The 27,642-nt window shown below is 46.3% G+C and overlaps 2 protein-coding genes across 6 annotated transcripts; one reads left to right on the forward strand and one right to left on the reverse strand.

Moving 5' to 3' along the window:
- Nucleotides 1-31: 31 nt before the first annotated feature.
- On the reverse strand, nucleotides 32-19,339 carry PRUNE1 (prune exopolyphosphatase 1). Of its 4 annotated transcripts, none has more exons than XM_008514952.2 (9): nucleotides 19,005-19,339; nucleotides 17,574-17,920; nucleotides 11,736-11,828; nucleotides 10,989-11,191; nucleotides 8,852-9,036; nucleotides 7,952-8,110; nucleotides 6,352-6,446; nucleotides 4,555-4,713; nucleotides 32-1,946 (listed from the first exon to the last, which is right to left on the reverse strand). In XM_008514952.2, exons 2-9 carry the CDS (start codon nucleotides 17,610-17,612, stop codon nucleotides 1,518-1,520), a joined length of 1,362 nt encoding a protein of 453 aa, XP_008513174.1. In that variant the 5' UTR covers nucleotides 17,613-17,920; nucleotides 19,005-19,339; the 3' UTR covers nucleotides 32-1,517. The 4 variants fall into 4 exon arrangements, with proteins under 4 accessions (XP_008513174.1, XP_008513175.1, XP_070463197.1 ...); XM_008514953.2 differs by having other exon boundaries at nucleotides 11,656-11,828; nucleotides 19,005-19,146; XM_070607096.1 differs by lacking the exon at nucleotides 8,852-9,036 and having other exon boundaries at nucleotides 19,005-19,146.
- On the forward strand, nucleotides 19,006-27,306 carry MINDY1 (MINDY lysine 48 deubiquitinase 1). 2 transcript variants are annotated; one of them, XM_008514954.2, is made up of 10 exons: nucleotides 19,006-19,599; nucleotides 21,764-22,569; nucleotides 22,963-23,020; nucleotides 23,437-23,501; nucleotides 23,918-24,076; nucleotides 24,446-24,548; nucleotides 24,882-25,024; nucleotides 25,856-26,047; nucleotides 26,372-26,527; nucleotides 26,766-27,306. In XM_008514954.2, the coding sequence occupies exons 2-10, from the start codon at nucleotides 22,117-22,119 to the stop codon at nucleotides 26,844-26,846; spliced, it is 1,410 nt and encodes a 469-aa protein (XP_008513176.1). In that variant the 5' UTR covers nucleotides 19,006-19,599; nucleotides 21,764-22,116; the 3' UTR covers nucleotides 26,847-27,306. The 2 variants fall into 2 exon arrangements, with proteins under 2 accessions (XP_008513176.1, XP_070463195.1); XM_070607094.1 differs by lacking the exon at nucleotides 25,856-26,047 and having other exon boundaries at nucleotides 19,404-19,599.
- The last annotated feature ends 336 nt before the right edge of the window (nucleotides 27,307-27,642 follow it).

A 27,642-nucleotide genomic window follows, 5' to 3' on the forward strand; every position in this document is an offset into this window, starting at 1 on the left:
TACAGTTGTAAAAAGAGGCAATAAGACCCCAAACAGGAAAAAAGTATTTAATACTTTAACAAAATGCAAAATAAAGTACCCAAGTTACAAAACATAAATTCCTTTGGTTCAGTAATCACACCACTATTTTTACCTTCCAATGACTACAGACATCACACCCTCAAGGTGAAGTCAGACTGTCCCCCAAACACTGAAGACGTCATGCCAAAACCATCACAGACCCTACTGTTCAGTGAAACCACTGGCAACTTTCATGGAGCAGAGCTATGGGGTAGGAAAAGGGGGAACAGGTTGGTCTGAAGAAAAAAGGGAGTCTCTACACATGCAGAACAAATCAGTGGGAGGGAGCTCTTTGCTGGGTCACTATGTACGAGTCATATCCCTGTACATGCTACATGAGGCTGAGTCTCTTGGTACAATCACATACAAATACAGACAATCCAGTGACCCTGAGCATTCCCAGGGAAAACAGGAAAAAAACCCAGAGAAGCAGAGGAGAGAAACAATGGCAGCAAGAGGCAGGTCACAGAACACCAGAGAACATCTAGTCCAGATCCTTAGTTTTACAGATGGGAAAAATGAGACCTAGAGTTTCTTGCCCAAAGATACATAGTTCATGGTAGTCGGTATCATCCTTTTAATATGAGCAAGAAGACAATGAGATGGACAAGAAATTGACTGATCCACCAAGGCAGGGGACAGAGCCAGGGCTCTCAAGGCAGTTTTGCTGTCTTTTGGGAAGAGTGTCTACAAGGTCTTAAGGCCTTCCTGGGTGTCTCCTGAACTCTCAAGAACCAGGGGTCTTCTGGGTCTCTTCAGAACCCTGTGGCCCTGGGACAGAGAGATCCAAAGAAACTGAAAGCCAGGCCACCTGATCAGGACAGATGATAATGGTCTCCAATCTGCTCCCAAACAATCTTGAAAGAGCTACAATAAGTTCAGAATAGAAATTTAGCCATCTCAGAATCAGACACCATTACCAAACTGGGGACAGAAAGAGGAATTATGGAGCTAGAAATCTGCTAAAGGCTAACAACCGGAATAAGTTTCCAAAGCACACTCTATTTTCTATCTAGCTTAAAGTAGGGACTCAATAAATACTCGAATTAACAAGAGACTAAATGAATACCTGGAGACATGGATTCAATACATGAATGTCTGATTCCATGAGAGAGATTGGTACTGAGGGCACTTTTGGGATACACATTCTTTTTGTGCTGCTCTGCTGGAACTGTCTATGTATTACATTGTGCCCGTGGCAAATGAAATAGAGGAGAGTCAGTGCAGATTTAAAGATTTAAATTAAACAATAAAATGTGTCTGATTTGAGATTGGGGGGACAAGGGAGAAAGCCATTCCTAAAGCAGCTGCTTTCTTCCACTTCTTTCTCCTCCCAGGTTTCTGAGAACGGTACACCAGATCCCAGAGCAATAAAGTCAGAATTGCTGAAACATCTTAAAACATGCATTCAAAGTGGTTCAAGCAACCTCTCTCACTATCCCCTCCCCTCCCAATGGTCACTTCTTGGACAGGGAGGCAGCGGTAGACTGTGACAGCGAGATCTGACTGCACTTCTCAAAGATGGCCTCGGCCGAGAGTTTAGGCAGCCCCTGATCCAGGGGGCACTCATCCACCAAGCTGTTCATGGGTGTGGGGGGCAGCGGAGGCTCCTCCTCATCTTGACTCAGTCCAGGAGTCAGGGAGTTCCCTGCCCTGTCCAATTCCCTGTCCACCTGATCCCTGGACACACCCACTGTCTCAGGCTGCCCTGAAGGAATCTTCATGGAGTCAAAATACGCTGACAGGGCTTCCTGGAGCAGAGGCAGAAGTTTCTTTCGAGAGACCTGGGTGTTGCCTTGAAGATAGGCTTGGAGGTTAGGGTGGGAGCTTGGGACAGGGCTCAGCTTCAGGGACGGAGACTGGGAACGTTCCAGGACACCACAGATCTAAAGAGGAGATAAGCCAGGGAAACAGTATATAAGGTGGTGAAGCAAAGAGCTAAGGCTTCTAAGTTAGAGGCTTCTCTTACAGAAGAGAAATATCTTCTTTTCATTAAGTCCTCCAGAGTTCAGTTTTATTGCTTGCAACAAAAGATACATCAGCTAATATACATAGTATTTTAAAGATTTTATTTTTTAATTTTTCCTTCTTCTCCCCAAAGCCCCCCGGTACATAGTTGTATAGTTTTAGTTGTGGGTCCTTCTAGTTGTGGTATGTGGGATGCCGCCTCAGCATGGCCTAATGAGTGGTGCCATGTCCGAGCCCAGGATTTGAACTGTCAAAACCCTGGGCCACCGCAGCGGAACTCAGGAACTCAACCACTTAGCCATGGAGCCAGCCCCTACAAAGTATTTTAGAAACAGAAGAAACACTTGAGATCATATATTTCATTTTATTAATAAGTAAGCCAAAGCCCAGAGAGATTAAGTGTCTTGAGAAAAATCATGTCGATGATGGTAGAGTCTGAATCAGAAACCAGGACCCCCAGCTCCTAACCTAGTGTTTCCAAGTATATTCCTGTGCTCAAAAACTTGAACTCTATCCACAGCTGGGATGAGACAAGCATCTACACTGAAGTCAGGAGAAGGACAGAGGCACAAAGCATGACTAGATCAAACTGGGGGTGGGAGGTATGCCAGGCATGGTGCCAAGTCTGACCATTTACAAATATTATCTCATTTAATCCTCACAACCACCTTATAAGATTGGTATTACTATCACCCTCATTTACAGGTAGGGAAACTGAGGCTTAGATAGATTAGGTAACTTGCCTAAGGTCATAGTTTGAATAAAGCAAAGGTGACACTTGAATCCAGCTCTCTCACCAAAGCCGGTGTTCGAAATCACTCTATTATACTATTCCTAACATAGAAGGAAGAGAGGAAATGGTAGGGCAGGCCGTGAAGAGGACTCCCATTTACCAGCCCAGAGGCAGCCTGGGCAATGGCAGAGCCATCAGAAATCTGCACAGCCTCAAGGGCCAGCCCGGTGGCACAGTGGTTAAGTGCGCACATTCCGCTTCGGTGGCCCGGGGTTCGCCGGTTCAGATCCCGGGTGCAGACATGGCACCGCTTGGCAAGCCATGCTGTGGCAGGCGTCCCACGTATAAAGTAGAGGAAGATGGGCACGGATGTTAGCTCAGGGCCAGTCTTCCCCAGCAAAAAGAGGATTGGCAGCAGATGTTAGCGCAGGGCTAATCTTCCACACACACACAAAAAAGAAATGTGCACAGCTTCAGATGAGCAGCACACAGGGGCTGTGGGAGGAGAAAGAGGGAAGATTTCGGAAGGTGGGGAGAGCACTACTTACAGCCAAAACACCCTTGTCTTCATGACATGATTAGTAAGAGCCCCCATTTACGGAGTGCTTACTTTGTGCCAGCAATGTACTTTACGTAAAACATGTTAAGTTTAATGATCATATTGGACTAATTACTAGGTAATATTAGGCCATTTACAGACTCAGAAGTCAACTGACTTGCCTTAGCTCAAAGAGCAAGTAAGTGGCAAATGTGGGATGGAAAAGCATGTCCATCTGCCTTTAAAAACTGTAGTTCTTGGGGCCGGCCCCGTGGTGGAGTGGTTAAGTTAGCGCGCTCCGCTGCAGGCGGCCCAGGGTTTCGTTGGTTTGAATCCTGGGCACGGACATGGCACTGCTCATCAAGCCAGGCTGAGGCAGCGTCCCACATGCCACAACTAGAAGGACCCACAACAAAGAATATACAACTGTGTACCGGGGGGCTTTGGGGAGAAAAAGGAAAAAAAAATTTTAAAATCTTAAAAAAACAAAACAAAACTGTAGTTCTTTTCACAATGGCAAACTACCTTCCACTAAATGGAATCACATTTGCTTCCTGGAGGAGAAGACAAAGGTGAAGAGGGCCGGGAAAGGGCAGACACACCTTTTAGGGCCACAAATGATTACCCAGCTCTATTCAGACCAGTCTTCAGCAGTCTTCACATAGCCCACGCAACCCAAAGAGTCCCTGCAATGCCTTAGGCCACTTTTAAATTCCTTCCTGGGCTAATCAGTAACCAACAGAGGAAAAGAAAGGGGAGGAGGTGGGAAAGGAGGCCGAACGGATGATCAGGAAAGAAAACAAACCTGCTCCTAGATCACTTCTTGACAGAGTTACTGCTACACCGAGTAATTAATCCTTGCATGGCTGGCAGTAGAAAAGGTTTCTCTTTTGTTTCCAATTTTCAAGGCAATGGGTAGAAAAAAGGAATTGACTTTCAGGGACGAGGAACTAATGATTAAACCGAGATTCAGTTAAAAACTCCAGATTTATAACATTTCCTTTCAACCAGATTTCAAGTTCGTTCTAAGTAGGAATTGTATCTCTAATTCTCTTTGGCATTTCTCTTTCTCAACAACAGTACGATAAGGATATTCACAGAGAGAATGGAAAAAAGTGGGGAGACAGGATTCTCGAAATAGGTCAAGGGACCTCTGAGTAAAGATAAGCACAAGGAGACGTCTTTACAGCACAGGGCAGTGTGTACAGGCTGAGCCCTGTAGGGCCCTCAGGTTGGAGAAGGGACAGAGACTCACCGTCATTCGGAGCGCTGCATGGGGACAGAAAATAGCTAACTGCCGCACTGGCTCATTGTGAGTGTTGAAAAAGATAGTCATGGCGACCAAGACATCATAGCTGTGAGCCTGGCAGAAAGCATGGAGGTCTGCAATAAGGCCAGACCTCTGCAGAAAGGCCTGAAAGAGAAGAAATGGACAGGGATGAGGGCTACCGCTGGATCCTCCCTGTCACCATCAACAAAAAAACGCTTAGGAACTGCTTCTTTGCATGTTAACCTGGAATTCGTACTCCACAAAAAAGGTATCTAGGATTTACTCTGTGCTGTATAGGTGCTGGGAGGCAGCATGTAGAATGAAAAGACAGGCTTTAGGTTCAGACAGAACTGGTTTCAGAATCAGCTGCATTACCTATTGGCTCTGTGGTCTAAGAGCTACATCAAGTTCCCTAGAGCTAAGTTTCCTCATCTATAAAGTGGGATAAAACAGTTACCAAACATGACTGTGTGAAGAATTAAAAAATGGTAATATATGTAATGTGTATGGTATGTATAAGGCTCTCTTGCTCTTGCAATCAAACAAGCAAGGTCTTTGCCTTGTGGGTATTTTTATTCTAAAACAGAACAATGGGGCATATAAATAAGAACAGACATGTGACAAGTGCATCCTTGGCTCTTCATTCTTTGCCAATCTACATACTCTTCTCCAAAATCTCATGCAGTATTTCCTCTAACGAATAATACCACCAGCTGTTTCAGACCAGCGCTTTTCTCTACCCTGGGCATTTCTATTGTGACCATTTGTACTGTGATTACGGTACTTGGCAAGCCTTTTATGTTCTTATGTTTGTTTCTCAAACTAGGTTATGAGTTGAAAGGGAAGAGGCCATACTATTTTGTTTTATTTAATTATTCAGTATTTTTAGATGGTATTTAGTAGAAAGCTGTGCGGACTATGAGAGTTACATGTTTATATCAGGTTGTTGAATGATTTAAACCAGTATGATATGGAATCAGGTGTTAAAACACTGTTATCGTTATTGAGCATCCACTATGTGCCAGGATAGTCAAAGGTGCTGGAGATATAGCAGAAACAAAATAGGGTCCCTGCTCTGCGGAGCTGATAAACTAACAGAGGAATATAGACAATAAACAAGGAAATCATGAAACATTATTTCAGTGTGTTAGGTACTATGAAGAAAACAAAATAAGATAATTGCTAGAGATTTTTAGCATGGAGGGTATCACTTCAGTTACAGTGGTCAGGACAAACCTCTTAAAAGAGGAGACATCTGAGCTCAGAATTGAATGATAAGAGGGAGCCAGCTCTGCAAAGGGAAAAGCAAGAGCAAAGGCCCTGAGTGGGAATGAGCTTAATGGTTCCAGGAACAGAAGGAAAACCAGTGTGGCTGCAGTATCATGAGTGCAGGAGCAGGGCTGGAACGAGATGACAACAGAGAGAAGACAAGGGCCAGATCAAGGAGTAAATCACAGTAAGGCCTTTAGATTTTATCAGGAGTGCAATGAAAAGGCAGTAAAGGGAGGGGGCTGACATGATCTGATTTCCATCTTGAAGAGATCACCTGGCTGCTGCGGGGAGAATGGTTCGTAGGGATGCAAATGCAGAGGCAGGGAAAGTAGGATGGAGGCTATTACAGCAGTGCAGTGAAAGATGACAGACGGTGGGAGTTCCAGCAGAGAGGGAGAAAAGCAGACAGGAACAAGACATGTTCTGGAGGTGAGCCAGGAATGAGGGGCAAGGTTACACACGCAGCTGAAGGTTTTTCTCTCCCCACCCACGCCTACATCTTGCCCTTACCTCCAAATCCATATATATTGTACTAATGGCCATCTTGGTGCTTTGTCTGGAGATGGTCTTCTGGTCCTTTCTCAGCATCTGCTCAGTGGTCAGTCCTAGAAAGTGAATGCGAGATTTGGGGTCAAATAAGGGAGCCCAGGGCCCAAAGACCAGGAAGATGAGGATACCAAGATGGGTCAAGGAAGATGAAAAACACAGCCTCTCTTTGGGGTAATGAACAGAGGAGATAACCGAGAGTGCAATGATGTAATAAAAAATTACTTTAGGGGCCGGCCCCGTGGCCGAGTGGTTAAGTTCTCGCGCTCCGCCTGGGCGGCCTGGGGTTTCGCTGGTTCAGATCCTGGGTGCAGACATGGCACCGCTCATCAGGCCATGCTGAAGCAGTGTCCCACATGCCACAACTAGAAGCACCCACAACGAAAATATACAACTACGTACCGGGAGCACTTTGGGGAGAAAAAGGAAAAATAAAATCTTTTAAAAAACATTACTTTAAATAATAAAAATTACCTTAAATTACTGGGTCACAACAGTTATCTTTAGAGCAAGGGACTTTGGAGAGAAAGGTAAAAGGAAGAAGGAGGCTTTACTTTTGATTTTTTCCCTTTCTGTGTTGCTTTAACTTTCTAAAAGTACATGTGGTACTTTTCTTTCTATTTATGTTAACAAGTGGTAGCTGGGTAGAAAATTATGGAAGTTTTTGTTCTCTTCCTTTGTCCTTTATTTATTCACCCTAAATGTTTCTTCTGCTTCCCTAACCAATTATCTAGGTCTCACTCTGATAATTTAATATTTTCTTGGCATATTTTATTTATATGTCTATATTCTCTGAATAGACTGAAAACCTCTGGGACTCTTAATATATTCCTCATCATCCTCCCCAATAGCCAGGATAGAATAATCCAGTAACTCACTGATTAGTTCATGATCAGACTCACACGCTATCTCATTTCTCTCTGGTATAAAGCTTAAATCATGTATGCTCTGGGGCCGGCCCAGCGGCTGAGCGGTTAAGTTTGCAGACTCCAGCTTTGGTGGCCCAGCGTTTCACCAGTTTGGATCCTGGGTGTGGTCCTAGCACCACTCATCAAGCCATGCTGAGATGGCATCCCACATAGCACAACTAGAAGGACCTACAACTAGCATATACAACTATGTACTGTGGGGCTTTGGGGAGAAAAAAAAAAAAAGATTGGCAACAGATGTTAGCTCGGGTGACAATCTATTCTTTTTAAAAAAACAAAAGGTGGGGGCCGGCCTGGTGGTGCAGCAGTTAAGTTTGCACGTTCTGCTTTGGTGGCCCGGGAGTCGCTGGTTTGGATGCCAGGTGCGGACACGGCACTGCCCGGCAAGCCATGCTGTGGCAGGCATCCGACATATAAAGTGGAGGAAGATGGCACGGATGTTAGCTCAGGGACAGTCTACCTCAGCAAAAAGAGGACTGGCGGCAGATGTTAGCTCAGGGCTAATCTTCCTCACACACACAAAAAAATCATGCATGCTCTGAAATTGCTTGATGGTGTTCAGGAATATAGGGAACAAGGCTTGCCCACCTGTTTTCTCATGTGGGAGGGAGAGAAATCAGTTTAACAGTTCATACCTGATACATCAAACTTTGCCTTTTGCAGAGAATCAAAGATGTCATTTCTCTTGGGCAGATCTGGGAAGAGGGCCTCCAGTTTCTCCACATATTTGTTATCCTTTAGGGTTGCCTTTCCAATGTTAAGGTCCATGTTGACACAGTCCAGGATGATTGTTCCTGTGCAGAAGGGAGAGGGCAGAATGCAAATCTTGCGGCCCTCCATTCACAACTACTAGAACACACATGGCCCTCAAGCCAAATGGACACAACACAGAGGAAACTCACTGAAAACAAAACAAGAAATGGGACTGTCCTGAGTTAGACCTCCCAAATCCAAACTAAAATGTAGGCAGGGAAATGAGGAAAAGGAAGAAAGGAAGCCTGAACATCTTAATCCTTGGGGATTTTGAAACCTAGTCAGAGAGATGGTTTCTCTTCTGTAGGCCAAATTCCATTAAAGAATCTTATAAGCTGGAAGAGATAATCTAGTCCAACTCACCCTCTTTCTGTTTTTTTTTTTTTACAAATGCAGAAAATGAGAGCAAGAAAGGTTAAGAGATTTGCTCAAGGTCACATAACTACTTCCTGGGCAGAAATGGTATTGGAATCCATTTCCTGCTTCTTTGGCTAGTCTTCTTTCCATTATACAATGCTGCTTAATAGGCAGCTTCTAGATCTATTGTCCCGTGCTTCCATTCTGCTTTCTCCAACAAAGTATCCCACAGCCCTTTAAAAAACAAAGTATTTGATAGCCTTTCAATGCTTGATTGCTCTCTGAAAGAACCCCATCTTTTGGTATGGACCGAATGGCTTTGAGAGGGTATGCTCAGGCTGGAAGAGTCTAGACTTTTCCACTCTCCCTTCTCTGGAATGGGAATAGAGCAACTAGTCAGGTCCCAATCCCCAAGCCACCCTCACCATGCAGAAGGGCTGCAGTTTGCCTGTCCAAGATCTCTGGTGCCCCCTGCAGGATTCTCTCCGTCACCAGGGTAGCGCAGGACCCCACCAGCTCAACTGAAACAGGGCAGGGAGGGCAGTGTTTCTGCTCGATGGGCCGGTGGTCTAGCACCTCTGCTACTGTCTCCTCTAGGGCTGCGTCACTTCTGCGTGAGGAAGCGGGGGTGTGGGGAAAAGAGAAAGAGAGACAGGTAGGGGTACTCCAACTGCTTCTAACCAATCTCCCTCTCATTCACGAAGGAAAATGCAGACACTTAGACCTTTGGTCACTTCGACCTCTGCCTCTCTCAATTCTTTAATGTTATGACTGAAGTCATCTTTAAATGGAGTATAAGTGAATTTGGCAAAGTATCTGTTACCAATATCTTAATGCACATATTTGATGTCCTTTAGGGTTGCCTTTCCAATTGACATCCTTGACATCCAACATCTAAATCTCTCCTGTTCCCTTAATTCACTTAATACTCAAATTCCATGCAGGTCACCAGATCCTATGGCTTCTGTCTCAATTCCTATTCCTCCCCTCCTTTCCAACCCTCTGCTACTGCCTTATTCTAGGCCCTCAATATCTCTCATTTGGGTTATTCCAACAGTTTCTTAACCAAACACCTGCTGCCAGTCTTGGGCCCTCCTAAACTGTGCTCCACAATGCTATCTGAATGATCATTTGAAAAACGCCAATTTGATTCTGTTAGGACCTAGAATAAATATAATTAACAATAGTTCCCCACTGCCCTGAAATAAAGTCTAACCTCCTTGGCAGGGCGTACAAGGTCTCCATGATCTGGCCCTGCCTACCCTTCTAATCTTATCCTTTTCCATGTCCTACTTCTCCCTCATATTTCATGCTCCAGCCATGCAAAACAAATTCCAGTTCCCCCAATTCGCCATGCCATTTCATGCCTGTTTGCTTTTGCTTACATTAATTACTCTCTCTGCCTGGATGCTTTTCCTGACTACCTTACCTCCCCATTCACTGAGCAAACACCCTGTCCTCTTTCAAGACTGAGATCAAGGGTCAACTCTGTTAGGAAACCTTTCCTGACACCCTCTCCTCCTCTAGTACATTTAACTGCTGTGTCCTTCCTGCACCTCCTGTTCCCTAGAGGGATAGTTATCAATTACCTCTAATACCCATTACAATGACCCGTTTGCCCAGTTCCCTGTTCCTGACTGAAAGTTTCTTGGGAAGAAGAACTGTCTCACCTTCTTCCTCTAAATAGACATTTATTAATGAGTGAATGGGTAGATGGATTAATGCCCTTAGGCTACCCTCTGTCAACGTCCTGCTATAACCAGTGTGCTCAAAGAAAAAAAACCACATTTTAATATTAGCAGGAGCCAGACAGACTTAGGAAGGTCTCATATTTGCGTTGCTTTGTCGGCAGTTTTTTTCCAATCCTAAATAAGGGATGGAATTATGGTAGGTGTGTACATCTGTTAAACAGACACTAATGAAATATTGCCTTATGTAGGAAATAATTTTGCTAACTTTTTAAAAATTAAGAATAGAGTTGCGACCATCATTCAAATGGTTTCTCTTATAATGAATCTGCCATTAAATCTTTTTTTTTTTTTGAGGAAGATCAGCCCTGAGCTAACTGCTGCCAATCCTCCTCATTTTGCTGAGGAAGATTGGCCCTGAGCTAATATCCGTGCCCATCTTCCTCTGCTTTCTATGTGGGATGCCTACCACAGCATGGCTTTTTGCCAAGCGGTACCACGTCCGCACCCAGGATCCGAACCGGCGAACCCCAGGCCGCTGAGAAATGGAACGTGCACACTTAACTGCTGTGCCACCGGGCCGGCCCCATGCCATGAAATCTTAAAATAGTGATACCAAAAGCAGATTTAAATGATTTTTGAGTTATCCTTTAGTTTGAACTCTCCATATTTCTATTTCTTTTCATTATTTGCATAGCTGGAGAACTGACAATATTTTTTGTTAATTTTCTATATCTGATATGACCCATCAATTACAATTAGCCTGTGAGATCCCTGAGAGCAAAAATTCTTTCTTCCTCTCTTTATATCTTACTCATCAGAGCCCAACATGGCACATGATAAGTATCAGCTTAACTAACTTCCTTCCACTTACTTGGGTAAGACATGATGGTCAACAAGGATGAGAGTGAGTTGGCCAGCTTGGTGCAATGCATGCAGGTCAATCTCATCCCGGAAAATCAAGACGGACTCTGGAATGTGCATCTTCTGAAGGAAGAAGACGTTGTCGCCTCGTAGAGGTAGCTCAGAACGTTTTATATTTAAAACTGGCACAAAGACTTCCTCAGTCTCAGTCGTCTGGATAGGAAAGTGAAAAGAAGGTATGGCAATATTTTGGCATAGACAGGAAAATTAACAAGACTATTGGAATTGAGGGAGACATGATCTTGGGTAAGTTAGGGCCTTTCTCAAAGTCATAATTGCCTAGACGATAAAAGTAAAAGGACGACTCTTGCCCTCTCCTTCTTAGCAATAACATGAAGGTCAACAAGGTAACTCATGGAAAAGACCTAGTTCCAGATGTTGCAGAGAAGGGATCATCAGTCTTCAAGAGCTTACCTGGGCATGTGGAATACACGTTAGGTCTCTGATACCCACAAGCAACCCAAGGATACACTATCTGAATATTGCTTCATAGTCTATAAATTCTTCAAAATACATTTACTCATTTGATCCTCACAGCAACACTGCAAAATATTATCATTTCAGATTTTATAGATGGTGACATGAGATACTCAGCAAAGTGAAGGGATTTAACTTACCCAAGACTAAATGGTGTTAAATAGCTGGGTCTTGAATCCAAATCTTGTCATTCTAAGGGACTCTGTTCCTAAGTACTCACCTTTGCCAAGTAAAAAGCCAGGGCGAGAGCTGACACCATGGAGTCCAGGTCACAGGCTTCATTTCCCAGCACAACATGTAGCGGTCGGGACTCCTGAGGGAGGAAGGAGAATGAGAAAGGAGCAGAGCATCTCTATCCATTTCCATTTACCTTACACTCATGTAGGGCTTCACACAGCCTCTCATTCATCTTCAGAGGAGGCAGATGGGTCAGATAATCTCATGGATCCTCATTTCATGGATGAGGATATTAGCTGGGAGGGCATACATGTTTTAGCTAAGCTTTAAGCATTCCACACACATCTAGTTAGTGGAAAAGTGCTCTTTCCTCTCTACTGCAGTGTCTCCTTGAGGGTGAACTTACAGAAGAACAGTAGTAAATAACTCTCTGGTTTCTTATACTGCTTTGAGCACTTCAGCAGAAGTCAAAGGTAGAGCATCTGGGGTAGCTGATGTATTCAAGCCATATCAACCCTAATCTGTTTTTTTCCCATTTTCAAAATAGGGAAAAGAATCCTTACACTTCTAAATCATGAGACTCGGTGAAGAGACTTGTAAAAATAAGATCTAGTCCATTATCCAGTTGTCCATGAAAACTCCTAGCCTGAGGAACCTCAACAGTAACCAGATAGAACTAACACTCTCAAACCCAAGAGACAGACACTTTCTCCAGCAGGTTCAGATTAAAGTAACAACAGTTGCTCTGCTGCTGGAACTTTTATTTTTAAAGCTTTGAAAAGTCCAGCTGCTGCTAAGAGCTCTGAGGAGGGAGGAATATCTGCTGTTATTATTAACCTTGTTCCCTTACATCTCCCTGGCTATCCGAGTTTTAAATAAAATACTTTAAAACCTACAGTGCAGAGACAAGGGTTTGTTTTGTTTTGAAACATCGACTTCGTGTGCCATGCACTGCTCTAACATTTTTATGTGCATTAACTAATCATTTAATGCTCAAAACAACCCAAGGAGGTAGGCACTTTAAGAATTATTATTTCACTCCAGGTATGAGCATTCTGCCGGGTGGAACGAGGCCATAACGTCCGTGGCTCGGCTTAGGGCAGAGGATTCTCTCTTAGCAGTTTACTTCTGAACTTCCATCTCAGCCTGCTTCCGAGAGAGGAAGGGACAGGCGAGACAAAATGAGACATGCGGTTACCAACAGGGTTTCTTAATTTCAGCACTATTGGCATTTTGGACTGGATAATTCTTTGTTGTGGGGGCTGTCCTGTGCATTGCAGGATGTTTGGCAGCATCCCTGGACTCCACCCACTAGATGCCAGTAGCACCCCCAGTCATGACAAGCAAAAATGTCTCCAGACTTGCCAAATAGTCCCTGGGGGACAAAATCACGCCAGTTGAGAACTACTGGGTTACAGAAAGGTGAAAATCCAAACACTCGGCCTTCTTCAGTCAGGGAAGATTCACTAGATGGAAGAGTCTTAAAAAGTGGGAAGAGCTTCAGAGGAGCAAAACATAGGAGGGAACAGTTACCGAGTAATATAAGTTTAGGAAAAAAGGAGAACCTAGGGGAACCTAGAACCATGCTCCCTGTACCAGCTGATAACTGCCCCCCTCTACACCCCTGAAAGCCACAAACAGTAAGGGACAATTTTAGAAGACTTCTGGTGGTATAAATTACCCTATCCAGTTACTAGATAGGATTTTGTTTTTAAACCACCCTCTTCCCCATCTCCTACTCCCACTCCTAGAGAGAAGTACAAAAGGCAGAGGTTACCTGTCACGGTTTTGGGCAAAGGGCCCCTGAGCAACGTCTGCCCTTAGGTTCTCCTTGCGCCCATTTCTCTAGGTTTACTTGAAAGGTGTGGCAGCCAAGACCCATTCACACTGAACAGCATGAGAAAGGGGAGATTCTTTTCAATATTAAACTCTTTTCCAACACAATGTGAGAATTCTGTACCAACACCCCTGTCCTATGGTACCTCCTCTGACTCGCAATTCCTAATTCCTCGTCCTGATACCAGAGAAGGCCCCTCCATTTCCTGGATACCAATAACTGCCCAGATGGCTGTGGACCAAAGTGATAACAAAGCACTTGAGATAAGTGGCTGCACAGATAACTTGCTCACTGAAGCAGTGAGGGGGGGCACTATGTTGTCTAGAGAGGGAACTATATAAACATGAGAGGCCATATGGCCTTCACTTCGGAGAAAAAAGGTAACAGGAACAGAGAAAAGCCAGAGCAAGCGGGAGAGACCTGTTGCTGGGCACAAAGAGGCCCTCAGAGAACCTTTCTGAAACTCACTTACATTACTGCCGCTTCATTCCAAGCGGCAGCTGAATCAGGACCAGTCAGAAACCCAGCACTGAGAGAAGGCTAAGCAGAAAAGCAGAAGGCAGGGACCAAATACAACTTCACAGCACTGAGGTGAGGAGAAACGATCTCAAGAGGAAGGTGAATAACTAACCCCTTGCACTCAGCCAAGCCCAGACAGCAACCACAGGAACTAATAGAAAAGGACTACTCGGGCTTTTAGCAAATCTTGGGACAGGAGGGATGGAGGGAGCGGGTGGCATTCCCTCCTCCTGTCAGCACCCACCAGCATGCCAGCCTGACTGGTCTATTTACCACCAGCAAAACATGATGTGCACATTTTCAGCTCTGCCCTGGGCACTATCTGTCCTTCTCTGTCTGAAAGCAGCAGAACTGCCATTTGGAAAGACCACAGCCTGGGGCTGAATCCCAGCTCTGCTTCTTGCTTGTTGTGGGACTTCTGCACCTCTAGGTCTCATTTTCGTCATATAAAAATGAGGATAATACTGTAACCGATTTCATGAAGTTGTTGTGAGGACTGAATGAGACAGCACACAAGCTCCTGTTCTGGAGGAAGTAAGATGAGCTCCCTTCCATCTTCTCCTTTCTCTCCCCCTCCCTGTCCCATCAAGCCCCACCTAAAGCCCCTGGTCTGTGAAGCCTTCCCTAACCACATAGGCCAGAGCAGTCCTCTTCCTCTAAACCTCCAGCTTCTAGCCCTTGTGGCTCTCACATGGAACTGAGCCTTAGGGAGCTTGCTGTCTTTTCATGGGCAAGTATCCCAAATCCTTCACATAGCTTAGGAGTTAGGTAACAATATACTTTGTTGTTCAAACTGGGATAGTTTTGAGAATGAAGAGGGATGTGATGAGTGATTATCTCGGAATAAACAAAGACTGTCGTGGGCAAACTGGGTATACAGTTATGCAACTGATAAGGCACCATTCTCAACTTCATTTAGGAAAAACATATGTAACTCTTAATCGCCACCCCATTCCCCACCAGCTGAAAACACAAGCCAAACAGCCTGTTTTCTGACCATGAGAAAAGTTCAGGGCAAATATAGCTTAGAGCATAAGGAAACCTGAGCTGCCAGTGGAAGAAATACAACCTGAGAGTCACAAGTAAATATAAACTTTTTTTTTCTCTGAAAAAAAAAAAAAAAAGACACTATTTGAAATGACTATAACCTGATGTTCTTTGTGGCCTCAATGGGGAGAGAGAGGATGGGCTCTGGGCTGGCAAAGTAAACCACTTCCCTTCTGAAGCTGAATATGGTCTCATGCCTACTCTACAAAATAGTTAATGAGGGAGGAAAAAAAAGGAGATGAGGAACCAGAGATAGAGAAGGGCTTCTAGCAGAGAAAATGGGACTGACTGACACTGATGCAAATTTCTAAGGATAGCTAGCCACTCCTGATTCCTACCTCATGCCTGAGAAGTGCAGATGACACAGATAAGAGTTATCAGAAAGCTTCTGGAAGAACATCTAAACTTGCATGCAGCCCCACCCTGAAGCAAAGATTTTTCCACACTAGGAGTCAAAGATGAGTCACCATGAATAGGGCATTTAGTCAGGATTTCTTTTAAACGGACATCCTACTATCATTGCGGCAGAGGCTGTAGAAAATTTCTCTGGTATCAAATGCTAAAAATATGGTATCAACATGAGAGTTGGCTGGGTTATCAGCTGTCTCTATCCCGTGTAAAAGTCAAGCATTCACAATTCCCTAAAAGTTATATTACAGTTTAACAGAAACATTCAAACTTAATAGTGTCTCTGTCTAAATCACATCTTTCTTTACACAAGGAAAAACAGTGTGGCCTCTGGGGAATTGGATGGGGAGAAGAAAAAGGATCTTTTTTTTTCCATTTCATTTCCTTTTTGTATTTAAAATTTTTTACTATGTACATTTACTACTTTTATAATTAAAAGCAATCTAAAAAGTTGGCCTGTATGTCCTGCCACCAGTGTACCCACTAGCATTCTTCAAATCTAATTTTCTCATTTCTTCTGGCCCTTGCTATGCTGTGTGATGGTGAGGGCCCTAAGATACAACCTCACTGTCACAAGTTTGGAAAAAAGGAGATCTAGATCTTGCTCCTTAGGGGAAGAACGCGGTAGAGAAAGGTCAGGATACCAGCAATACTGGAAAAATCCAGTATTTTTCAGCGTCATACTGCTGTAGAAGATATACTAACCTGGTATGATTAACCTGGGGGGGCCTGTGGAGGGTAGATGCTGTAAGATAGATGCATGCAATAAAATGCTATTTGGTGAGCTTTCAGGTCCAAGGGCTCTTTACCAAATGGTGGAAAAAAGAGTCATTTGGGTTACTGGGGGGAAAAAGATTCAATTGCTTAGCACTTTGAACGGTGCCACAAAGACTCTACATTAGTCCTGCAGTGAGCACCCTGTGGTGGAAATCAGAGGTAACCAACATGAATTGGTTCCAAATTGCCTTACGCATTAAACTCTCCCCAAATTTGTATTTCACAAAGGAAAATTTGGTGTAATTGGTATTAAAATTGAACGTCACCCCTGTTCTTCAGGTGAGGCTATTCATTTATGTCAGCAGCTGAGTCTGCAGGAGGAATTAGGTGACTTTCAGGATTTGTAGATTCCAGGGGAATTTGTAGAGTATAAGATACTTAAAAAGTTAAGGTATAATCAACCATCTGTCTAGGTTTCTATAGGGGCAGTGAAATTTGAAGTAGAGGGGTCAGGTGAGCTCCTGGAGCCTCTCTCTGGTCAGCTTTTTGCTACTAACTGGGGATAGCAGCCTAATGCTGCATGGCCAGTCAGCATGGCTGGGAGATTCCAACTGGCTCAGAGAGTACCCAAAATAAGCCACAAAGCATTCAAGAGTCATGCTTATAGCTTTGATTCCAAACACACTTTGTGCTTATTCCTTCTAGGCGGGGGATTTTTATGTAATTTATGTCCGTTAAGGCCGAGGAAGAAAACTGGAGGCAAAGGAATGCAGGTGGTGGGTCAACAGATAGGCCTGATGTATTGTGTATGTTTAGCTTAAAAACAGATTTAAAGTAAAACACCATGACCACCTCTAACTAGAACGAGTTAGGCCAGCCAGACAGAAACGGCGGTTCAGAGGCAATAAAGGCGTAGGCACCGGTTCCCTCGTACCCCTGGGGTTCACGTGGAGGCCCTGTGAGCGGAGAACTCAAAGAGGGGCGGGGAGAAAGGAATAAATACACCTTGCAGGGCATGACTGGCGGCGGCACAGTCGCCTTTTGACGGAACAAACCCAGGCAACAGCGAGCGGAGGCTCAGATGCAGGACCCAGACCTACGATTCCTCTTCCCCGTTCTCGGGCAGACCCCAAAGGCAGGGAGGGGGGCAAAAACCGGGAGACTGAGCAGTATTCCCACTCTCAAGAGCCTGGTTCCCGTTCCTCACTACTCAGGCCTCATCAGATCCCAAGCCCCCTCCCCACAATTCAGTGTTCCCTCCACACAGACCCTCGGGGCTCCCCAGATCCCACATCTGCCTTCTTTCTGGACCCCATGGTCCATTCCTTACGATCACAGATAGGGGTCCGTTACCTGCAGAGCAGCTCGACAACCCTGCAGGTAGTCCTCCATGATGAAGCCCAAGGTGTGCCGCCGCCCCTCGCCGTGGAGAAGTTACCCGGCGAATGAGCCCCGCCCCGGACTCCAGGGCTTGAGGCTAGAGTCAAGAGGCGGGACTCGAACCCTCCACACAACGATTTGGCCCCGACCCCCGGGAGGAAGTGCGTAATCAAGCGCTCCGGGAGTCCGACGTCGCCACGCCCCCGGCGGCGGAGGCGGAGTTCTGCGCCCAGAGACTCACGCGACGACTTTCCCGAGGCGCTAGGCGGGGCGGGGCGCAGTGCGTCCTGGGAAACGTAGTCCAGAAGCTCCGAAACGTCCTTAAGAATTGAGGAAAGGAGAATTTTCTGAGATCATTCATTTGACACACAAGTGTATATGTGTCGCAGTAACCTATCTTTGTGACATCTGAACTTTATCTCTCGGGTCAGGCTAAGTATAGCATCTTTCCATATATTACGCGGAGTGTCTAGTTGACATCTTAAATTACACGTGGCAAAAACAGCTCTTCATCTTCCTTTCTCAAATTCTCCTCTCTACCAAACTGACCCATTACCACTAGTTTTCTGATTGTCCATATTATGAAAACATTGGAATAATCTTTGACCCCTCTTTTTTACTTAATTCCTACAGTCTCTTGCCAACTCCTGCTGCTTTTTCCTTCACAACCTGTTTTTTTCTGTAGCCTCAGCAAATGTCTTCCCATTCTTTTCCTGGACTCTCCTAACCTGGGTTCTTTGCTGCCTGCCTCCTTAACTGTTCCAACTGCCCTTTCAGCCTTCAGAGTTGCCTGAAGTTTCATCCTGCGGCAGGCAGCCTTGTAAGTAGAGTTTGGAGGGCCCTTCGGAATGTAGCTTGGGCTCCAACCTCCTTTAACTGCCACCTTCCAGCCCCACGGTATGCAGAGTAATGCAGAAAAATGTACTCTCGTCGTCAGATTAGTTTACTTCCTACCACCGGCCTGACACCAGTTTTTCCTGCTCCCCAAGCTAGGAATTGAGAGGAGGTGACTGATGACAGCTGAGCCCTGTGGTGGGAACAAGGACCAGAGCACAGGACTATTGGATCTCCTGCTGGCTCAGCTGGTTCTCTCCCTGCTGCACTCTCTTCCCAGGGCCTGGGGTTTCTTCCACATCTTCTGCACTGCCGGGAGCACAGCCCAACCAGTTTCATTTCTAGACTAAAAAAATGATATAGTGAGGACTTGGAAAGGAGCAGTATTTTTTTTTTCTTTTACATTAAATGGGTAAATATGCAAATATCACTCTCTTTGGCCCTGCTTCTCTGGATCCACAGCGACGGACTGCCATACCCAGGGAGAAAGCCCAGATCCAACAAGCTGCTGCTGTCCAGCCCGGCTCCTCCCCACTCTCTGCAAGGGCACTTGCTCTTCCCTATTCTCACCAGAGAGGCACAAGCGCTCCGTCCCTTCCAGCGGCAGGCGGAGGGAAGAGAAAGGGTCTGTTGTTTTTCTCTCCTTGTTTCTCTCTCCCTCACTGCTGATCACCAAGCTGCTGACCAGGTCAGAAAGCCCCGATGGAAATCCTCCAGTGCTGGGCAGGCCCCTCCTCCTCCAGGGAGCTTGTCCTTGACTAATTTTTCTTTGTCTCGATGGGAAAAAAAGAGAGAGAGAAAGAAGAAAAAAGAAAAACCACAAACTTCCTTTGAAAACCAGCTTGCAGTCTGGGCCTGGAGCGCATGCCCTACACTCAGCGACTCAGGAATCCTGAAGACGCTCTGAGCCACTGGGGAGCACTTGGGCTGAGCCCCTACCTCCCCCTTGGTGCCCCCGGTTGGTTGTGGGCGTGAGTCCGGAAGTGGCCAAGACCCAGTCAGGACTGCCGCTCATAAACCCGTATAAACGTGTGTAAGCTCTGGTGTTGACAGCTGGAAGGCAGCTGGGACCGTGGCGGGGCCCCTCCTTGTACCCACCTACCCCATCGAATTGCCAGAGCTGAACCCTCCTTCTCAGTCCTGGACCAGCACCTACTTCTTTAAGGTAAAAACTTGCTTTAACTATTTCCTCATCTCCTTTCCTACCCCCAGTTCTCTTTTTCTTCTCCAGCTCTGGGGAGGTGACACCGACTGTCCTTCTACCTTTGGTCTCTACAAGTCTGGTTTGGGAGAGGAGCTAAGGCAGGAGGAATATGTAAAAGGGATACCGTGTGGTCCCTTGATTTCTTGCTTTTAATGAAAGCTTCTCCCTCTCGCTAGCAGGTAGACAGGCACTGTGGCGGTGGTGGACTTATTCTGAGGGAAAATCTAAAGGATTAGTTGCATGAAGATTTGGGTCAGACTGAGAAGGCGATTGGAGTGGGGCAGTAAGGGACTTGAGGGAAGAGGAAAGTTCCCGGGGTGCGTGGGGGGACGGGGAGTGTCTGATTGAAGCTACTTACCCATTTCATATGCTTCTTCCAACTTTTGGCTATTTACTGCCATTGGCTAGGGAGGGGCCAGGGCTGCTGTAACTCCCTCACCAGCAGAGGATAATTCCAGCTGGAGAGAACATGTAGGACTTGAGAAGAGCAGAGGAAAGGAATGAAATTCTGACTTGTTTAGTACCCTCCCCCTCATCCTTTCCTGCTCTGAAATACTCCACTCCACCAGGAGTGCACTTTGTAGAATGGAGATCCTGCATTACATTTCCTGCCCCTCCTCTTAAGACTTAGCCCACTTAGCTGTGCCCAGTTTCTCTGAGACCCAGTTCCCTCTGGTGTCCAGCTTGTGGTTTCCTTTGGCTCATCCCTCTGGTCAGCTAGCTGCCCAACCCCCACTTAATTATTGATCATTTCTGGCACTGAACAGAAAAGATAAGAAATGAGCTCTGCTTTTCTCCAAGCTTTTTTCACTTTCCCAGTCTCTGGTTTCTGCTTCCGATGCTCATCCTTGTGCCATTTGGGAGGAGGGGAAAAAAAGAGTGAAAAAAAAAAGTGTAAGACCTGCAGCCCATTTTTGCTACTCTGGTTCTAAATTAACAACATGTAAATGAGATGCAGCTAGCATGAATTATATTCGAATCAGGAGGATGATCAAGTGAGCAGTTTGGGTGACTAGGCTTATTTGGATAACTTTCATCTTCCTCAACTTCATCTCCAAGGCCTTTTGCTAGCCCCAAGTTCCTGTCAGTTTATGAGAAAAAAATATAGTCTCAGGTTAGGAGGCAGCTAGAGAAGAAATTCCTAACAAGTTAATTTCTCCCCTTTTCTCACCCTGAATAAGGGGGAGAGGGGAGCAAGGAGGATGAAGGGAGATGTTTTCTAGAGGGCGGAGTTTGTGGGTTTTCGTCGTTTACTATCCACAGCATTAATTAAATGTCTACCTCTGCTGGACTTGATGGTTAGTGCTGATAGAGAGCAGGTTGAACAGGTCCAGTGTTCATATCTAAACTGACCCAGATGGGAATAGACAGAAAGAACATGAATGTAGAGGGAGTATTTTTTATGTAAACCAATAATCAGCCTTTTTATATTCCATATAAATAGTGGACAAGAGAGTATCGCTGAGTTTAGACAGTTTTTAGAGCAAAGAATAACTGAGGAGAAGTTGCTATCTCAACTCCAGCTGTCAAGAGAAGCTTACTGGAAGAATTTGTGCGAGGAGTGATTTTTGTGCCCCTAATCTGAAGTTACTTATCAGAACCAGTTTCTGATTCAAGGCTCCATGGCCTACATTTCCCCTCTCCAGCCTACAGGAAACCCCTCCCAAAACCTGTTTGCTGTGATGTGGGATTGTGTAAAGTTCAGTGAAGGCCTTCTTTGTCACTAGCGTTTTGTCTTTAGGGGCAGGATACTGACTCTGTGTCTCTGCTCTTCACCCCAAGCACTATGTGGCTGTTAATCTTTTCACCCTTGGGATGAGGCAGAGAGACGGTAGCCCTAAGGCTACAGGCCGCCCGCGTGTGCTCAAGATGGTCCCTGAACAGCCAAGGGGCGGGGTTTGGTGTAGGGCAGAGGAATCACCCCCATCCTGGCTATGGTGGGGGTTACTGATGTGATACCTATTGCCAGGTAACAGGTCTAAGCTAAAGAGCTGAAGATCACTGTATTAATAACCATTAGTATAGTTTTAATATTTCCTTCTCCATCTCTTGCCCTTCTGTCTTTCTCCTTTTACTCTTCCTTTCTGTCCATCTTTTCTCCATTCCTTGTCCTTACCTGTTTCAGGAAAGCTGACTCCGCCCGATGTCTTCAATCCCAGAGGAATCATCCCTCCCAAGCCTGAAAGCCCTGTGCCCTCATTGGTCCCATCTGGTCACAGGAAGTTAGAGGTGAAAGAGCTCAGCCTAGGGCCCTTCTGTTTACCCAAGTTGTACTGCCCAGAAGTGACTGTACATAAGACACTATCTAGCCTTCCACACTATGTTCCTTTTCCAAGACTTTTCTGGATCCATTTGCTTTCCAGCCCAATGATTTCCTTCTTCTTGGATCAGTCTCCCTTTTGCATACCAAGCCTAGATTAGGCAAGTCCTGGAGGATAGTAAAGTCCTTTGATGCTCCTCAGTTGACCCGTTTTGACCATGGAACACCATCACCCTGAGCATCCAGCCTCTGATAAGGCCAGGACTGCAGAAACAGTCATCCCTGAAAACCAGGAGGTCCTGTCAGAAGCCGATGAGCACCCTCAGGACAAGGATGCCGGAGATGCTGATGGGGCTGCCAGAGAACAGGATCCAGTAGACCAAGCTGCACTGCTGTCCCAGGGCCAGGATAACCTTGAGTCCCCTCCACCTGATGCTAGCTCAAGCCAAGTGAGGCCAGCCCAGGGGACGCAGCCTGACGTAGAGACAATAGGGGCATGCACCAGGCCCCAGGAACTTCCCCAGTCCCCCAGGGCCCGACAGCCTGAGCTAGATTTCTACTGTGTAAAGTGGATCCCGTGGAAGGGAGAGCGGACACCCATCATCACCCAGAGCACTAACGGCCCTTGCCCTCTCCTTGCTATCATGAACATCCTCTTTCTTCAGTGGAAGGTAAGAGAGAGTTTGGATGGGGACTCAGAAAATGTTGGGGAGAGAACTCTTCCTTGACCCACCTCCTTGGTCAGACTGCTTTTCTCAAACCAGTCAAAACTTTCCAGATTATTCTTCCTATTTCTCCAGCTTGTATAATGAGAGAAGATGTTCATAAAAACAAAACAAAACAATTATCTGTCTACTTCTGTCTCTTCTACTTTCTAGCAAATGGGAATGCCTTGCAGTATCTCACATTCATTGCCTTGCTCCAGTTCCAAGCCTTTTTTTCTACCACACCTTACCGCTAGACAACCCTTGCCTTCCCCCCCACCTTTCTATGGGTTCTTCCTTCAGTGCTGTGTGAAGGAAAGCACACACGTGGCTTACCCTTTGATCACTCCTTGCCTCCAGGTGAAGCTGCCACCTCAGAAGGAAGTGATCACATCAGATGAGCTCATGGCCCATCTTGGTGAGTGACTGGGACTTGAAGAGGAATTACCCAAAAGGTTCAAGAGCTAGCCATTCAGCCAGAAATTCAGAATATTGAGGGATTCCCCATTTTGGTGCTCTGATGTGGCAGGGAGGGCAAAGGTCTGTGGGGCTTCTCTGCGAGACTGGAGAATGAAAAGCAAAAGTCAGGGTGTCAGGAGCCCTGAGTTGTAATGCCAGTTGTGCCCTTAGCTTTCACAGTGACCTTGGGTGGGCCCTTCACCTTTATGAGCCTATTTCTTTCTTTGAGAAATGAAGGGTCTGTATTAGATTCTAAGGCCCTTTCCAGCTCTGAAAATCTGTGGTTCTGTGACATTACCCCCATTCTCCAGGCGAAAAGGAAGCAGCTTTTGGGACAGTTGGTGGGGTAAGTTGATAAGGAATCCTGTCTTGTAGGAGACTGCCTCCTGTCCATCAAGCCCCAGGAGAAGTCAGAGGGACTTCAGCTTAATTTTCAGCAGGTAAGGCAAAGGTCTGTGGACATAGGGGTTTGCAGGTTTGTAAGGGGACACCCAGGCTATTAAGAGAAGCTTTTCTGCTGCTTCTTATGAGAGTTCCTTGAACTATGATTTTTTTCTGCAGGAGGAGGAGGGTATATCTCTGTCTAGAAAATATGTTCATTTATATAAGATAAAGAAGTGTTGAGGCAAGGGAGGAATGGAATGGCTTATAAGAGAACTGGAGAAGAAAAGCAACAAGATCAATTTTTTATTTCAGGAGATGGGAGTGGAGTAGGGGGAGGGGAGACTAGAATATCCATAATTTTCTTTTTTCTTCCCCAGCTTTATTGAGGTATAATTAGCATACGACATTGTGGAAGTTTAAGATGTACAACGTATTGATTTGAGAGATCCATTATTTTTGTTTCTCCCTCCAGAATGTGGACGATGCAATGACAGTGCTGCCTAAATTGGCCACGGGTCTGGATGTCAACGTGAGATTCACAGGTGTCTCTGATTTTGAATATACACCCGAGTGCAGTATCTTTGACCTGCTAGGCATACCTCTGTACCACGGCTGGCTTGTTGATCCACAGGTGAGAGTGGGAGGGTCCAAATGCAACTCTTATCCAGCTCAAGCTGACATGAGAGAAGCAAAATTTTGTGTGTATGTCTGTGTGTGGGAGGTGGTTAGGGAGGTAGAGATTAGATTGGTTTGGGAAGGGATTAGGGTTTAGAGGCTGGACCCAGTGCAGAATTCCTTGAATTTTAATCCGTTTTTTTTTTTTTTAAAGTAACTTTCAAATCCAAGCAAGCCACATGCAAAGTTCTGTTGTCAAGTTCTTTTGCCAACAGAATTTCAGGAACCTTTGGTCATAGGGTTGCAGTCCTTGTGGGCTTGGTTCATTTCCTTCCTGAAAACATCTCAGTTTTTTTGGTACCACCCCACTCGGTTGTCCATGCAGAGTCCTGAGGCTGTGAGTGCAGTTGGGAAACTGAGTTACAACCAGCTGGTAGAGAAGATCATCACCTGCAAGCACTCCAGTGACACCAACCTCGTGACCGAAGGTGCTGTCCCTCCCTTGTCTTCTGCGGAGGGAATCATGGCTACTTAGGTTGATTGTTTACTGTCTGCCTCCCTGTCCATATCCTGCTAGAACGTAAGCTCAGGAGAGGGAGTTTGGGAAATTGTCTGTTTAGTTCGCAGATGTACCCCCAGGACCTGTGTGGTACCTGGCACAAGGTAGCTGCTTAGTTAGTATTTGTCGAATGAATGAAGACAGCCAGGTTTCAGGAAGGGATTTCAGAAGGTGGGAGTGACCCCTCGGGCTTTCTGGGTGATCCTTCCTATTGTGGACTTTGGATTTAAGCCAAGTACCCCCATCTTGTCCCTTCTGCCAGGCCTGATCGCAGAGCAGTTCCTGGAGACCACCGCGGCACAGCTGACCTACCACGGACTGTGTGAGCTAACAGCCGCTGCCAAGGAGGGTGAACTTAGTGTCTTTTTCCGAAACAACCACTTTAGCACTATGACTAAGCACAAGGTGATGAGGGTTTGGATGGGGGGGTTGGCATGCTGTCATTTCCTCATGCCTTTTTCTTCTGGGTCAGTGTTTCAGTTAGGATAGGGTTGATTAAGCTCTAGTAACAGATGACCCTGGAGATCCCTGTGGTTTACCACAACCAAGGTTTATTTCTTGCTCATGCTGCATGTCCATTGAAGATTGGCTGCAGTTCTGTCCCATATCATCTTCGCTCTGGGACCCAGGCTGACAAAACAGCCTTTATCTGGAATATATGCAGGAAAAGAGAGAGAAGGACACTATGCACTCGCTTTTAGGGCTTCTGCCTGGAAATGACACGTGTCATTTGTGCTAACATCTTACTGGCCAGAGCAAGCAGTAAGGAATAAGCCTGCCATCAATGGGACAGGAAATCTTCTTCCAGGAAGGGGCAGTGGAATTTTTGAACAACATTGTAGTCTTCCAAAGTTAGAAATTGTCTAAGCTCTCTAAGAACTGAGTAGAAGAGGGAAAGGTCTTTGGTTCTCAAAGGATTTATCCTCATAGCCAATGGGTGAGCCCAGAGAACCACAGGAAGTAGGGTAGGAAGCAAGATCTTATGTGGGACCCCAGCCCAGAGGACTCTGTGTTTGACCACGATGACCACCATACTCATACCCAGCTGGCCATACTCAGACATCCCTTCCTTCTCCCCACAGCCGCACATGCTTATAAAAGAGACACATGCTTAGACTGACATGTTCCAGCCAGCACACCAATTGATTCAAATGGTCTCTGTGCATCTCATTGATTTCTGGAAGTATCCCCCCATATCACCTATCCTACCAGCTAGCTTTATCCTTCTCTTTGCAGAGTCACTTGTACCTACTGGTCACCGACCAGGGCTTTCTCCAGGAGGAGCAAGTGGTGTGGGAGAGCCTGCACAATGTGGATGGAGACAGCTGCTTTTGTGACTCTGACTTTCATCTAAGTCATTCCTTAGGCAAGGGACCTGGAGCAGAAAGTGGGAGTGGCTCCCCCGAAAAGCAGCGGCAGGTAGACCAGGTGTGTGGGGCCTTTGGGAAGGGTGCAGAGACCACGTTTGCCTCAGGGAGCTTTTGGCCATGGGCAGGCTGCGTGTATTTTATCGTCTAGAGACCATGACATGACACCCACAGCCCTTTACTCTCTGTTACCTTTGGACCATCTCCATGCTCAGCGTGTATTCTCTGGGACCACAGATAATAGACTTGGCTGTGTGTTTTGCTCTGGAGGAGAAGGAGCTGGAGCTTATGAAGGATGAGGAAAAACTGGTTTGGAAACCTAAACCTAGCCTGAATATCCCCCAGGCCCCAGCCCGCCTCACAGCTCTTGTTCTTTGCTCTCTAGGACTACCTGATCGCCTTGTCCCTGCAGCAGCAGCAGCAGCAGCCACAAGGCACACTGGGGCTCAGCGACCTGGAGCTGGCCCAGCAACTTCAGCAAGAGGAGTACCAACAGCAACAAGCACTCCAGCCTGCGCCAGCGCGGGCCCCGTCGCCACAGGTGAGACCTTAGTGCTGCTCCTCCGGCCTTCCCACATCTGCGGGGTTCCAGCCCTGCCTCCCCTGGTCCAGATACTTGTTATTCCTGCGGTTGTCTCCTCAAGGTTTCCCTCGAGGCCCTTTTCCTGTCTGTCCCTCTCCCCTGGGTCCCTCCGTCTCCTGACCCTGGTTCCATCTAGAGTCTCTGTCCTTGTGCTCTTCCACGGTTGATGGATGAGCAATTGTTAAATCCGTTACAGGGGAGAGGAGCCAGCTCCGGACGCCCAGCCGGGGAGCGTCGGCAGAGACCGAAGCAAGAGTCTGACTGCGTCCTCCTGTAGCCTGCTCGGTGCCACGCTGCCCAGCCCCTTCTTTCAGAGGCGATGGTTATTTTGCTTGCTCCCCCCAGCTCAACCCCTGAGATATGCAGGGTAACTTATTTGTGGACTCTTGGGGATCCAAGCAGGCAGTAAATGCCGAGGTCAGCCTCAGTGACGTCCTTGCCCTCATGTGCTGCCTCCTTCTCTTCCCCCCAATCATCCAGGGCAAAGCTGGGGTTGGTGGGGTGAGGATTTCTGATTCCCAACTCCCTCCCCCCAGACTAGTCACACTAATATACAGACTCAGGCTCCAGGGGGCAGTCCCTGTCTAGAATGCATCTCCCCTACTTCCCACCCTTGCCTGGCCAGATCCTCCTGGCTATCCTGCAGGCCTGTCTCTGTTTCAGGGTTTGATTTGAGTTTCTATATCCATTATTTGTAATGCCTTCCTAGGGATTTGGAAATAAAACTTCTTTCCTGAGATCTCTTGTTTGTCTTACCCTGCAGCAGTGGGGTTAAGTATTTGACCCAATTGAGGAATGCAGGGGGGGCAGGGCGGAGGGTGAAGAGGAGTGGGAGGGCTTGCCTGTCATTTCTAATAGAGCCAGCAGAGGGAACCAAAGCCCGCTTTTTCCTTTTTTGTTTTTGTTTATCTTTTTGATAGGTCGTCAGTGGGAAACACGGACTCTAATTTGGGAGGTGGGTTTCCAAGTCCCGGCTTTGGACAGAGGAATTTGGGGGTTGTGCTCCCTGCTAACCCAAGACTTCCCAGGCAAGGGAGGGCCAGCTTGACTGTTGCTTCCCAGTTCATACAAAT

This window comes from Equus przewalskii, unplaced genomic scaffold (genome assembly GCF_037783145.1).
Source record: "Equus przewalskii isolate Varuska unplaced genomic scaffold, EquPr2 ChrUn-10, whole genome shotgun sequence".
NCBI classification, from domain to species: domain Eukaryota; kingdom Metazoa; phylum Chordata; class Mammalia; order Perissodactyla; family Equidae; genus Equus; species Equus przewalskii.

Coding starts and splice junctions, on each gene's coding strand:
- PRUNE1 (XM_008514952.2), bottom strand. CDS start 17,612: ATGGAGGACTACCTGCAGGGTTGTCGAGCTGCTCTGCAG. Junction 8,111..8,851: donor AACTGCAGCCCTTCTGCATG/GTGAGGGTGGCT, acceptor CCTTCTGCACAG/GAACAATCATCCTGGACTGT. Junction 1,947..4,554: donor ATGCAGCGCTCCGAATGACG/GTGAGTCTCTGT, acceptor TCTCCTCTTTAG/ATCTGTGGTGTCCTGGAACG.
- MINDY1 (XM_008514954.2), top strand. CDS start 22,117: ATGGAACACCATCACCCTGAGCATCCAGCCTCTGATAAGGCCAGGACT. Junction 23,502..23,917: donor TTCAGCTTAATTTTCAGCAG/GTAAGGCAAAGG, acceptor TTCTCCCTCCAG/AATGTGGACGATGCAATGAC. Junction 25,025..25,855: donor GCACTATGACTAAGCACAAG/GTGATGAGGGTT, acceptor TTCTCTTTGCAG/AGTCACTTGTACCTACTGGT.